General features: G+C 52.2%; 1 protein-coding gene across 1 annotated transcript; it reads right to left on the bottom strand.

Moving 5' to 3' along the window:
• Positions 1-6952: 6952 nt before the first annotated feature.
• On the bottom strand, positions 6953-12654 carry KCNS2 (potassium voltage-gated channel modifier subfamily S member 2). Its single transcript, XM_031439379.2, has 2 exons — positions 12614-12654; positions 6953-11972 (listed from the first exon to the last, which is right to left on the bottom strand). Exon 2 carries the CDS (start codon positions 11927-11929, stop codon positions 10496-10498), a length of 1434 nt encoding a protein of 477 aa, XP_031295239.1. The 5' UTR covers positions 11930-11972; positions 12614-12654; the 3' UTR covers positions 6953-10495.
• Positions 12655-14004: the final 1350 nt, after the last annotated feature.

Consider the following 14004-nt stretch of genomic DNA (forward strand, 5'->3'; position numbering starts at 1 on the left):
GAAAAGGGAACAGTCTTTTTTTTTTTTCGGTCCCTATAATCCTGTTGTCAGTGGTACAGAAGTCTGTATGGAAAGTAAAGAACGTCTGTGTTTCTCAGAATAGTCTCACAGAGGCTCTCGCCATGGCCTCCCACGTGTAGATCTGGATTTTTTTTCCCCAACTCCCCACCATCCATCCATCTCTGCAGGGACCCCGCAGCGGCCTCCCGTCCTCTCCCCTCAGCCCGCTTTCTTCTCTCCCAGCCCAGCAGAGAGGGTTTGATGTTGGACACGGCTGTACCTTCTGGGTCCTGCCCTCCAGGAACCTGGGTACATACTCCCCTCTGACGCCTCTCCTCCGCTGTACGTCCTAGCTCAGATGTCACCTCCTCTCTGGTCTTCACTGTGCCCAACAGCTCACAGTGAGTGCCCGGCAGACACTCCCCAGAGCTCCCCTCCCCACCAGCCTCGCTAGGCCTCCAGTCAGCGTGCAGGCCGTGTTTTGCCTCTCTAGTCACAAGGAAGATACAGTTAAACGAAGGGCTCAGATTCAGTTTTTGGTTTGTGCTGGAGGATCAGCAGTGAAACCATGTCAGGAGGGCTCCTCCAACCAGGACAAGGTGACCCCTGCCCTCCCGACAGCGGGCACATCCGGTGCCCTCTGCTCCCAAGCCTGGCAGCGTGGGGGGTGTCTGCAGACCCTGCCCCAGGGGAATGCGGTGCCGATGCGTCCATCCACGTCCACATGACACCCCTGCACACTGGTTCGTGTAGCAGTCATTACCCAATGGGAATGTCTTGCAGCCTTTCCTTGGTTCTGAAACTCATTCAGAAATGCACATCACGGGGAAGCTGACCCTTCCAATCTTGTTGGTGGCACTGCCTGACCAGCATGTCGCAGGTGTCCAGCCTGGGGGGCTTCGCAGGGTGGCCACGCAATGAAACCACTTTACTGAGGCCTCCCCACCCTCAAGCATGCAGCAGTTCAACCCGACTACCACGGGACCTGCGATTTCTCCAGCATCACTCCCAGTGGGAGGGCCTGACCCCCCACGGTAGCTGGCCCCTCTGCCCTGTGTTCATTTACTACTCGTCAGCATTTACTTTGTGTCATGCGCCATGCTGAGCACCGGAGATAAATATCCTCACACCCTGGAGCTTCCAGTTAGTGGGGGGGTGACAGACATCACCCCATAAACAAAAATGACAAACACAAGAAGAGCTAAAGAGGAAAAGTACTGGATGCTGTGGGACATAAGGCAGAGACACTGGGTGGGAGAAAAACGTCATTTAAGTTGGGGCGAGTGCAGAGAAATCCTCTCTATGGAAGTAGCTACTGGTGGGAGCCCTGGGGAGCAGCAGTTGCCACCTCTTTCTCTTAAAGGATAAGGCTGCCCCCCCGTCATTGCACTCCCACATTCCCAGACACAAAGAGGCACAAACACTCCCACAGACGTACACACACACACACACACACAAACACAGATTTACACAGAGACATGCACACAAAGACCAACATACACAGATCCTGAGACCCACGTCCGTACACACACATGTACGCCTCTCTGTGCTGCTGACAGGCCATCTGAGGTCCCTTTTCACCCAATGGTGCATGTGAAAGTTTGGGGCACTGAGGACACACAGAGAAGTTCCCATTGCACTCAGCACAGGGCATGGCTAGTGGCGTGTCACCGAGCTCAGTGATGGCTCGTGGTTGACTTCATTCTGCCTCTCGTTTCCCCTCCTGGCATTGTTTGCTGAGGCCAGCTCTGCTGTCTCTCTGAACACATGACATCTGCATATTCCAGTTTCCAGGCATCAGGCTCATCCCTGAGATATGAGCACAAATGGGTCCCTGAACCTGAGGACTGGAGCGTCCTGCTGGTTCTACAGCTGTGACACCAATTTACATATTCCTGCTGGCAGCATGGGGAGAGGGGAGCTCAGGCAGAGGTGAGGTCAGTGGGAATTGGGTTTGACTGGAATTTATTTTTTTATCTTTTTAACTTGAGAGACTTTTAAAAAAAATCAGTGAGCTCATGCAGATTACATCGTAATCTATCACCTCTCGGCTCGCAGGTGCCAGGGCACAGTGAAGGGCAGAGTGGAAGAGGGTGGCTTCGCCTGCTGTAGGTTAGAGCCCAGAATGACTTGCGGGGGTCCCCGGATCCCAGCCCCGGAGAGGCGTAAAGAAAGCTGGCTGGCTTCGCATCCGCACAGCGTGGAAAAGCCCGGGACACCCTCGGTGTTATGTGTGGTGGTTTCCCTCCTCTCCTCCCATATGCTCCGCAGAAAGAAATGCCAGCTTCCACCCCGTGACGGCGGTCTTTGTAGTAACTGACCCTGAACGCAGTGGGTTACAATTCAGCCAGCCGCCCCCAGTAGTCAGCCCCGGCAGACCCACAAAATTTGCCAGAAAAATCGATCCAAAGCTGACAGATCAAAAGTGAGTCATGCCAGCTCTCCTCTTAGGAAATGGTTAGATGGATGTCTGACTGATAACACCTCAGTTCTTTTCATAGTAGGTCTGAAAATAGCTCAGAAGTCTTTAAACGTCTGGCGATGTAGGCGACGGAAAGAGTTCGAACCCCAGTTCTGTTTCTACCGTATTCACCCAGTCTGCCTTCCTCATAGCACATCCCTGCACATCCAGGGGTGGCTCTGTGCTGGGCAGACCCACAGCCTCTTTAGGAGACCTTTAGTCTAGGCCTCAGGACTGGCCATCCCTGGATAGGTGAACCTGGTCATCTAAAACTCAGTCCTTTCATGCAGTCAACTTTTGTGTCCCTATCGCCTGCCCCTGGTTGCCCCATTGAAAGGCAGTTCCTTCCTAAATGGGCCCTTTTCTCTGTCTTAGAGCCTTAATGGGCCAGTGCAGATCTTCCACCTCCACAGCTGTGACCTTGTATGTCTGTGGCGCTTACTTTGAACATCAGCACCAGCAGTAGCCAAAGGAGTCACCGGTAGGTCTAAGACACAGGAAGGGAAAAGATGAGCCTGGCAGGGGGGTTGCAGAAAAGGATGGATGGGAGCGGGAGAGCCTGGGCATGAGTCTGTTGGAAGTTAACAAAACAAGAGTTAACACAGACTGAAGTGGGTTGGGAGCCTTTAGAATGGAGACAAAGGGACCAACGTGGGGGATCCTGTGAAGAAAGTATTGACAAGTCTAGTGTCCCGGTGGGTGTGGAAATGAACGAGGGTCAGAGAGAAGACAGCAAGGGGTATCCCTGAGAACCTGCACGGGTGTTTCTCCGTGGGGGGTCGGAAAAGCACGTGCCTCAGAACCACCTGGGAGCTTTTAAAGAGTGAAAGTGCCTGGGGCCCACCCCCAAGAGTCTGATTTTGTAGATGGAGTGATGCCCAGGAATCTACAGCGTTAAAAGCTCCCAGATGATTCCAATGCACAACAAAGTGGCTGTAAAGTCTACACTGCTTAAGGGCTGGGAACAATATATGTATTTCCCTCACATCTAATATGGTACTTGGCAATTAGTCAACTGTCAAGAAATGATTGCTGTGGTGAGTGAATGGCTAAATAAATGGATGACAGAAATATCAACCTGAGTGGCCGAGAGCACTGAGGTTCCAATAACAGACGTAAGGGAGAAGGCGGGAGGAAGAGCAGGCTTGGGGTGAATATATGGAGTTGGGATGGAGTTGGACATGGTGACTGCCAGATGCACACGGGTAACATGCACGGGGTCCGGAAGTGACGCAGAGTCAGGCAAATTGACCCGTGGGTCATCTGCACACTGGTTGAGCTTGCAGCTTTCAGGACAGAAGTTTGGGGCACATGCATGATGAAGAGAGTCAGAAGGAGGATGAAGACCCCATGAGGATATGACAGGTAGAGGCAGAGCCCAGAGAACCAGCAATGTGCAGGGCCCAAAAATCTGAGAGGAGGGAGTGCAAGGAACTGAGAAGTTATTCTCTAGGGGTCAAAGAATTTGGAGGAGCTGAGGAAGGGCCACTGGATTTAGAGATTAGGAAAGCACCTGGTGGTCACCAAGAGAGCAGTTTGAAAATAGGAACAGAAGCCGATCAGGGAGATTAAAATAAGGAAGTGGATGAAGAGGAAAGCTGAGGCCACCAGAAGAGTTCACCCACCGTGGGTTTCTCCGGGGAAAGGAGAGAAATAGGATGACAGCTATAATGGGCCAGCAGAGAAAGGCAAGACCTCGGACCACATCATCCCTCGGGCTGCCCCTCAAATGCTAGTACTTTGCAGGGACCTTTCCTTTCTTCTGTTCCTCTCTGTACACTTCTCGGATAATCTCACCCATGGCCTCAACATCCGTCTCTCCACTGGGGTGTCCCGTCCCAGGCTTCCTCCTGCCCCCCACATACCTCCATCTGTGTGTCCCCCAGGCACTTGGGCAACAGGAATCAACCTCAGGGATAGATCCAAGTATTCCCTGCCTCTCTTGGTGGCACCACCATCCACTCGTCCACTCAGAGGCCCTCTCAGCCCCCCATCTCTCTTCCCCACATCCAGTCATTGACAGAGTCCTGTAGGGCTGAACTCCTCGGGGACCCACTCTGCCCCTTCCAACCCAGCTCATGCCCTTCGTAGCTGGCCTGCACGATGGCAGTGACCTTGAATAGGTCTCCAGGCCCCTCCCATTGTGAAAAGCATTAATCTGGTCAGGGTTCCCCACCCCAGTGACAAAAGAATGACACCCAAGCTCTTCTGATGCCTTCTCTGTGGACTGTTTTTGCACCATGTTTCTTTTCAGCTGCACTGACTCACACGTGTCTCACACATGCTGGCCCACGGGCACTCCTTGTCTTTGCTGGTGCAGGGCCCTGTTCATGGGGGTCTCCTCCCTCCCCCTTCCCTCCATCTCCCCTTCCTGACTCGCCCCACCACGTCTGTGTGGCCAGCCTCTGTCCTCTTTCTGTTTGCAACCTGGAAGTCCTATCTTCATGAGGCAATATTTGCGCCTCCTTTCCCTGTGTTCTCACTGCCTTCTTCATCCAAAAGGCTTTTAATAGTTTCCATATCTCTGTTCTACCAGACTGTGAACCCTTTTGGTGGGGAGGGCAGTGGAGGTCCCAGCAAGTGATGGGTGGGAGTTGACTTCCTGGGAGGCCACTGGTGAACTAAGAGCTTGTTATGTTGACTGGAAACAAAATGAATTCAACAGAAGGCCTGGAATAACTCCACTGAACATCTCCTAGTCTCCCTGCCTGCTCTTTCCCTTCGTTCTTCTCTGCCTTCTCTTTTATTCACTCTCTCCTTCTGTGCCCTCTTTTGTTTATCCTTTTTCCTGGCTTCTTCCTATCCCTTTTCCCTTCTGCAGGAACTTGCACCAGCTCCTAGGCAAACCTGCCCTCTTCCTCCCCTGTTGTATCTCCTTCCCCTTGGCCACGTCTTTACGACCTTGTTTGTATCTACGTTCTTCTGAAAGCATCAGCTTTGTCACTTGCCGACAAAGTCATTGCCTTGGAGAGTTTCACCAGGAGGGTGGTGATATGGACAAACGAGCTCACAGAAGGAGGAACATGCTGCAGGTTTGCAGACCTACAGTCTCAACTGAATCTAACACCCAGAGAGAAACTGGTTAAAAGTTCTCCTAAAAGTAAGATGATAACTGTGTGAGTGCAGTATTTAAGTTCTTCCCTCAAGAGGAGGTGTTTGTTTTTCCTTTTAAGATGCAAGGGATCCTGGCCCCAAAATACCCCTGAACACCCATTTATACCCCTGCTGGAGGGAGGAGACGCATGTGCCTAGCAGATGAGAACTCTGGGTCTGGGGTAGTGGTGACTGGCTCCTCGTGCTGCCTGTCAGTCCCCTTCCTCAGCCGCCATGAGACGGGGACCAGGGTGACACCTGTTGCCACATCATTCTGAAGGTTACACAGAAGAGGACACTGCAGATGCCACGGCCCCTCAGGGAGAACTAAGCATGGGATGCCGGCAACCCACCAGTCCTTGTCCACTTAGGGGCCCGATAACCTCATGGAAACGGGGTGGGGGATCTGGTGGGCTTCACAGAGGGGACAAACCTAGGTGGGCAAAGAGTGAGCCCCGAAGTCAAATGAGATTGATGGCATTTTCCTCTCTAATGATTTTTAATAGCAGGAATTTGGATTACGTGTAAATAGCTTAAAGCCCAAAGGAGATGATTGATTATTCATAATAATTCATTGATTATTTTAAAACTCTGTTTACCTGACACAGACACCAGCCCAAGCATTTCTCTGGTGCCATTGTCCCTGAAACTCATCTGCTGTGGCTGGCTTTTGAGGAGGGAAATGAAAGTAAATAGAAGGCTGTTTGTGAGCAGTCCCTCTGCTCTGCTTAAAAATAAATTAAGGATAGCAGGTTCTGCTCGCTCCTGGAATGAGCACATGGAGGGGCATGCAGAAATTCTGTTTTTACCTCAAGATGAAGAACTGGGCAGGGCTTTAAGGATGATCGAATCCAACCTTCTCATTTTGCAGCAGGGGAATGTGAGGCTCAGAGGCCAGTTAACACTCCCAAGACCACAGAGTTGAAGGCAAGACCAGGAGCAGAGAGCCCCGTTAGCCCAAGGACCTTCCTACAGATTCACCGGGGCCTTGGGAATGGCTCATAGTCTAGGTCACTACTGGGTTAAGTAGGTTCTGAGGGCCAGTTCTCCCAGCAGTAGTCACACCAAATCAGCCAGAACACTCGGGTTACCCAGGACCTGACTCACTGGCAGGGAGGCACTGGAGAAGCAGGGAGACTGGCTGCCAGGCAGGGAGGGGTTGGCACTGGCAGACCCATCAGGGATGCTGAACAGTGTGGGTGCTCCTGCCTGGGGTGTCTGTTTCATGAGGGCTCCAAGAATTCATGACCATCTCTTCTATAGAGCAGGCTGGTGGCTCTAGAGCCTGGCAAAAAAAGGGGCCCCACCTCTCCATGCCTACAAAGAGTAACTAACAGGTCTTCTTTCCCAGCAAATGCTCAAAAAGCCCAGCCTTTCCCAGGAAATCCGGTTCCAGTGTTGAACGCCCTTGTATTTGCCTCTCCACAAGAAATTGAAGTGCCTTCAGGGAGCATAAATCTTTTTTTGTTGTTTTGTTTTCTGTTTAATCCGCATGCTGTTTAAGCCTGGAGTCCTGAGCGTGTCGGTGTTCCTCCTCCTTGCCCAGTTGAGGCCAGGAGACTCAAGTGTAGCCATTAGACATAATGGTTCAGCGGGGCTGCGTCCTTGCCCGCACAGTAGCGTGTTAATGAGTGTTGAAACTGACAGCGCAAATACAGCGTTCTCAATTTTTAAAATTACAACTCGGTAACAAGTCATGCTGTTAAAACATACAAGAAATACCAGTTAAGCCTTCGAGTAGATAACACATAGCCTGTACAGATCACTGCTATCCCAAAGTGCAGAATAGATCATGTTCTTTGAAAGGAAGCAAGAATTAGCAGGTAGTTGAATTATTTGAATGCTAAGATAAGTAGAAATAACAAATCCAAGTATTAAATACCAATTACTACCTTAGGAGCTACAAATCAGCTCGGCATTACAACATGCCCCTTCTCAGGAGCAAACGCAGGAAATGCGGGTGTTTGGCAGAAAACACAAACCTATAACCAATATGCATCTATGCAGTAAAGACACAGTGTCACTGCCCAGCCAGCACTTTCAAAATGCTTATCACATATAGTTCAAGAAAAGCCTGACCCATATATTTGTCCCAATGGCATTGAAAAGAACAACCTTCAAAATGAAGGGACTGAGGCTTCTTTCAAGCCCTCAGCTGGGAATAGGTGATCTGAAGCTTTTACTCTGTTCCCTGAAAGGAAGTTTATGGGTCAGTCTGACAGCCTGGTGGTCAAAGATGTCACCTCATAATTGTTTTCTTAATTTCAGAAACAGAGCAGAAAATTCATCTGACCTGCCCCGCCCCGGATTAGTTTCAGGGCCCAGAAGAAACTGCTACATAAGAGAGAGGAATGTTCTTTCTCCCCGGATCACAGTTGTGTCTCCATCTTTTGTGGGAATAACTCCAGGGTTCAAGCCAGCTGGGTTCTCTCTCCCTCTCATCTGAAACCACTGCTTGAAGTACATGATGCTATTAGGACATTCTCATGCTCAGAAGTGACTGAAGTTCCAGGATGGGCAAAATAACATTTTATACAAGTGTCTTTATGTACAAGAGATATGAAAAGGCAGTCTCTAAAGCACTTTGGGATTCCCCCAATGAAGGCACCAGATAAATGCAAGTCATCACCAAAATGGAAAGTCAAGTTTCCCAGCTTTCACATCTGCAAAGAGTGACCACGAAGGATATCTCTGCTTTGGTGGTAAAACCTGCCTGTTTAAAAAGAACACTTATGACAGTGACTGAGTTATTCAGCCTCCTTTCTTGTTTCCACTTTTCACAGGCTTTATGGTCAGTGACCATGGATACCAGGCTCAGTGACCCAATCCAATCAGCCTTGGCAAACTGAACAGTCCTCACTAGTTTATACCGTCACCTGCCTCAAGGCAGCTGGAGATTACTTCATAACTTCTCTGCCTTCCAGAGCTGCAAACATCAGCCAGAGCCGAGTGCTGCATGTGCAAATTCTGAGAAATAACCCTGCTCTTCTGATGTGGCTGGTGGCCTCTAAGTCATCTTACCTTTCCTGATGCTTCTGAGAAACAGATGTAGATGACAGACTATCAGGCACTAGGAGGTGGCTGCCTCCCTGCCCCCGTCTGAGGCTCCAGTCTGATGGAAGGATTTGAACTGGGGACCCAAAGGCATAAGTGATTAGTGCATTCGTCCAACAAATGGCCCCCTCTGTAGTAGCCATGGCAACTACAAATCCACAAAGCCTCTGACAAGATTCTCACCCACCCCCATGAATTACGTACTACCTTCAACCAACTAAGACACAAAACAGACTTTCTTAGGTAAGGTCCAAGCCATGAATAAAAAGCCTGCCTAACCCCATGTTTAGACCCCTGGATTCTGCAGTCTTTCCCAAAGACTGAATGATAATAGAAGCCAACTGCAAAACCATCTGATTACCTACAATATAACAAAGGACTATCTTACAAAGGGACCCAGATTAACCCTTCAAAATGCTTTGTGCTGGTTAACTGAAGAAGAGGAAGGAGGGCATTTTGGAGGAGGAAAGAGTTCTCAACCTTCAACACAAGTTGCGAAGTTTAAATCGCATTAAGCTTTTCAAGAAGTTTACAATTATTTACGACATTTTATTAAGTAACGATGCCATTTTGCTTTATAACTCTTTCCTTTCTTCTGGCCTCCCCTGACCCTCTCCTAACAAAAGGACTTGAAATGGAAATAAGAGCTATAGTATTTCCATCCTGGATAAGCCATATATCTATATTCGAGTACACACTTCCACACCACCAGGTTTCCATGTCACACCAGGAACTCTGGGGCAATTAGAGCATTGTGTATAACATACTGTATCCTAGAAGCAAAATTACCTAAGTAAATTCTGCTTGGAAATAAAAGGGCTCGCATTTTATAAGCTTACAGAGCAGGCAAGGAAATTTTCTAAGCTACTGCCCTTGCTAGCAACCCGACTATATTTGCCTCAGAAAGACAATACAACAGTAAACCTCTTTTCAGTTGAGAAAGACAATACGATCTTATTTCTAAACATCTTTTTAAAAAGAAATATTTCAAAAACATGCTAATATCTAAGACACAGCAAAGTTTGGTCAAAGGACCTAGACCAGGAACCTCAGCCAGAAAGAAATGTCTCCACAACCACCCTAGGAAAGATGGAAGTCTAACTTGAAAGCATCCTGTGATCTGGCCTATTTTTAGCTGAAGCCCCTGTCCCTAATGCATTTGTTCTTGGGAAAAAATGTCAATCTTCACTAGATGTTTAACAGGATAACATTCTCTAGAAAGAGCAACATTTAAGAGATGAACATCAGTGTACATCATTCTAAAAGTGAGCAGGGTATCCGTGCAAGTCACAGAGCGACAGGTCGCTTATAAAAACAACTCACAGACTTGTATCAGTCATGTGTGCTTAACTTCACATACTCTGTCTTGGTAGTAAAACAAAATGAAAGCTATGGATAGAGAATGGGGATTTTTTTTTCACATGACTGAGTAAAACCTCATCACATTCTTGCTGACCTCAGAGATGTGTTTCCACTGGACAGACTTGTGGGGGCTTTTTGTACAGAACTCACATGACAGCCTCAGAAACAGGAGCACAAACAACTCAGAGACAGTACCGGCCACAAGCACGAGAATAGAGTACACAAAGAACAGAAAAGTTAGCATTCTAGGTGGTACTCATCTGGCAGAAAAGTGAACATTTTATGCCCACAATGCAAAGACCAGTGAGTGTCATTCCATTGAAAGGTGCAAAGGCATGGTGTCAGACACACCACCCTCTAAAAATGATCCTAAATACTGTGAAAGTAACCTGGGGTGCATATCCCATGCATCTCTCCCCTTTGGGGCTGGGCATACTCCTTACGCCATAACCCTAAGGTGCCTGGACTGCGCCCGAGGCACAAGAAACAGCTCAGCAATGTGGGTTTGAGACTAAGTCCTCCTGGCTAATGTAGGGAATCATTTAAACTTAGTTCACTTGGTGAGCTCCTGCTCATGTTTGTCAGGCTCGCCATGAGGGATTTAACTTTATGGGCATAGTAATCCCTTAAATTGACGGAAGGGACCTCCTTCATTCCATCCCCAAAGTCACAGCTGCGCATGGCACTCTCAAGCTGCTTTTGGCGCCGATAAAAGTGGGAGAACTTATTGAAGATCAAGGTGATGGGCAGCACCACCACTAGGATACCAGCCAGGATGCAGGCAGAGGCAGTCAGCTTCCCTGCCGTGGTCCCTGGGACCACATCCCCGTACCCTACAGTGGTCATACTGACAGTGGCCCACCACCAGCAGGCAGGGATGGTGGCCAGACCCTCGTTCTCCTCCTTTTCAATGGTGTAGGCCACGACAGAGAAGATGGAGATCCCCACAGAGAGGTAGAGCAGGAGCAGCCCTACTTCTTTGTAGCTGTATTTCAGGGTGGCCCCCAGGGAGCGGAGGCCAGTGGAGTGTCTGGCCAACTTTAAGATGCGGAAAATCCGCATCAGCCTCAGAACCTGGGCCACCCTGCCCAAATTGGCCAAGGTAGGTGTGCTCTCCACAACTAGGTTCACCACCAGAGTGATGTAGAAAGGGACAATGGACATGAGGTCGATAAGGTTTAGGGCATTCTTGAAAAACTTGAGGAAGTCAGGGGCCACAGCAAACCTGGCCACCAGCTCAAGCGTGAACCAGGCGATGCCAAAGTGTTCCACGATTTCGAACCTGGGGTCCTCACCAGGGTTGCCCTGGCTGTCGGGGATTTGGAAGTCCGGCAGGCTGTTGAGGCACATGGTGATGATGGACCCTAACACTACCAGAATGGACAGGACGCTGAAGACCCTGCTCAGGACCGAGTAGCCAGGGTTGTCCAGCGCCAGCCACAACTGCCTGCGGAAGTTGCCCAGGGGCTGCCCGTCGAACTTGGAGGCGTCGTTGTAGAAGGCCAGGATCTCATCGAAGGAGGACGTGGTGCTCTCCTGGTCGCTTTGCTCATCCCACTTCTCCTGCTCGGGCTCCACTTTGCGGCCGTGGTAGCTGTAGCTGCAGCAGGAGTCGATGAAGAACTCGTTGATGCCCCAGTACTCGATTTCCTGGCTGAAGGAGAAGACGCACAGCTCCGCCATGACGTGAAGCTTGCCGGTATGGTAGAAATGCAGCACGTAGGGGAAGAGCTCCGGGTTGCGGTCAAAGTAGAACTCACGCTGGACATCGTCGTAGTCATCGCAGAGCTCCAGAATGGCCTCGCGCGAGTGGCAGAGCAGCAGGCGGCCCAGGCGCGTCTCCGGGAAGCGCAGCAGCGTGTGCGAGCGCAGCCGCCTCTTGAAGCCGCCTACGTTGATGCGGATCTCTCCATCCTCGACGTTGGCCTCGGACACGTCCCACAGGCTCTGGCCAGTCATGCTGGAGACGCCCAGCCGCCCGCGCCGCGCGGGGGCGCTACACCTGGAAGCCGAGGGAACGGTGTCGGGTGAGCGCGGGGTGCTCAGGGCTCAGGCATCCCTTTCTTTCTCCCCACCCTTCTTTGGCGCCCCCAGTCCTCTCTAGCAGGTCTCTGAGTGCTGAAGGACACTGGGATGAGGGGGAAGGTTCTATGGGGTTTGGCCCCTTCCCAAAGAAAGGCTTAGGGTGGGGGTTATGTTTCCACTAGCATGGCCGCGCCTCCACCCCCACCCCGGGGGTTCTGCCGGTCGCTTCACGCTGGCGGGGATCGCGCCCCCGCAGCTCTGAGAGCCCAGGGAGCCGCGAGCTGACCTTGCCCGTGGGCTGGCCGAGGAGACGCCCCCGCCCGCTCGCCGCAGACAGGCGGGACCAGAGCTGGGTTGCGCACGGGCAGGGCTGGGCCGAGATGGGGGGCGCGTAGCTTCGGGAGGGGGGCGAGGAAATTCACCGCTCTAGTCAGTAAACCCGGGCAGGGGAAGGGGGCCGGCCTGGCATCCCCTGCGTCCAACCCCCACGACTGGAGCCCCCTGCCCCCCTGCCCCAGGCTTCCCCGCCTGCCTGGCGCCGTGCCCCGGAGCCGCGTGCGCCGCGCCTTACCCAGTGGAGCTACCCGGGCTCTCCCTGCGCGTTCTGGAAGCGCTTACCTGCGAGCACGGGGGCCCGCGGCCGAGGCCGGCGGGAAACTTCCCCGACCTGCCAGCGAGCATCTCTGTGGCCGCCGCTGCCGGCTGGCTGCGCGTGTGCGCGCGGTTGCGAGTGTGTGTGCGCCTGTGTCTGCGCCCGGCGGGCGGGCGGGCGGGGTCCGCCGAGCGTCTCCTGTCTCCGGCTGGAGATACCACCGCTGCCTGCAGTTGCGGGAGGCTCACAGGTGGCTGCGTGGCCCCGATGCTCACAGAGCCCTCCTCTGTCGATCAGCTTGCCCCTCAGCACCGAAGAGAGACAGCAGCGCGCGCCACAGGCGCCCACGGGAGCCGGAGCGGGAGCTGAGCCGGTGCGCCTGGGCGCGGGCCCTGCGCTGGGGCGCGGCGCGGTGGTGCTGAACGGACAGCTCCGCGCGCCCCGGCTCCAGTCGCGGCCACCGCCCAGACTCCGGAGGTGCCACCAACCACCTTGGCTTCTCTGCTCTCCTCCCGCGCGTCACAGCGACTCCTTTGCGCCCCTGGCTCGACACAGGGCCAACACCTTTCCCAACCCCTCACCTATCCCCTGGTGACAGCTGTTGTTGCCACCCTCTCTCCTTCCGGGACGCAGGCAGGGGGCTGCCTACGGTGACCTTTCCCCAGTTGGATCTTGGGTGGGAACCCAGCTAGGGAATGAGAGGCGGCTTGAGTTGGGGGGAAGGGCAGGACAGGAGGAACTCCAGGTTTCCCCCTTTAGGGCCCTGCAGAAAAGTTTCCTGAAGCTTTGGGAAGAGGGGCGTTGGGAAAAGGAATTGGGAGGGAGGAAGAGGGGGCAGGGAAGCCCGAGGTCGAGCTCAGTTTAGCTTGCTGGGGCGGGAGCTCAAGCCCCACCCGCGTGGGAGGGAGTCACGGAGTTCTGTTTGGGAGTTCCGTGTGGGCACTATGTGTGTATAGGCCGGTGTGGTGTGCTAGCTTTGGAGGATTGCAGGGAGGTGTGTGTGTGTGTGTGTGTGTGTGTGTGACCCTGTGTGTGTGTGTGTATTCTGAAGAAAATGGGATTCTTCAATGTCTATGCAACGTTGACCAAAAAAGGACCTCTGAGGGGTGGGGGAGGGCACAGTGTGTCAGAACGGGGAACCTAGGGTATGTTGGTGTGAAGTGTGTACACAGTGTAGTATTCAGTGGGACTGGGGCAGGGTCTGTGTGTGTAATGGAATGAGAACTGTGAGGATGCAGACACAGTGGGGTCTGTGGGGTGTGGGTCCAGTGTAGATGTGCTCAGTACTTGTGTCCCCATTCCCTGGGAGACTCGTGGCCAGATTTGAGCTCTTGGTCTCCTAAGGTTGTTCCTTAAAGCATTGCTGGCTGGGCTGGAGCTAAGAAATGGACCCACAGTCCCCACCCCTTTGTCTCTC

The sequence above is a fragment of the Camelus dromedarius genome, chromosome 20, assembly GCF_036321535.1.
Source record: "Camelus dromedarius isolate mCamDro1 chromosome 20, mCamDro1.pat, whole genome shotgun sequence".
Taxonomy (NCBI): Eukaryota; Metazoa; Chordata; class Mammalia; order Artiodactyla; family Camelidae; genus Camelus; species Camelus dromedarius.

Bases quoted from the DNA above. Each gene is read 5' to 3' on its own strand.
- KCNS2 (XM_031439379.2), bottom strand. From the start codon at position 11,929: ATGACTGGCCAGAGCCTGTGGGACGTGTCCGAGGCCAACGTCGAGGAT.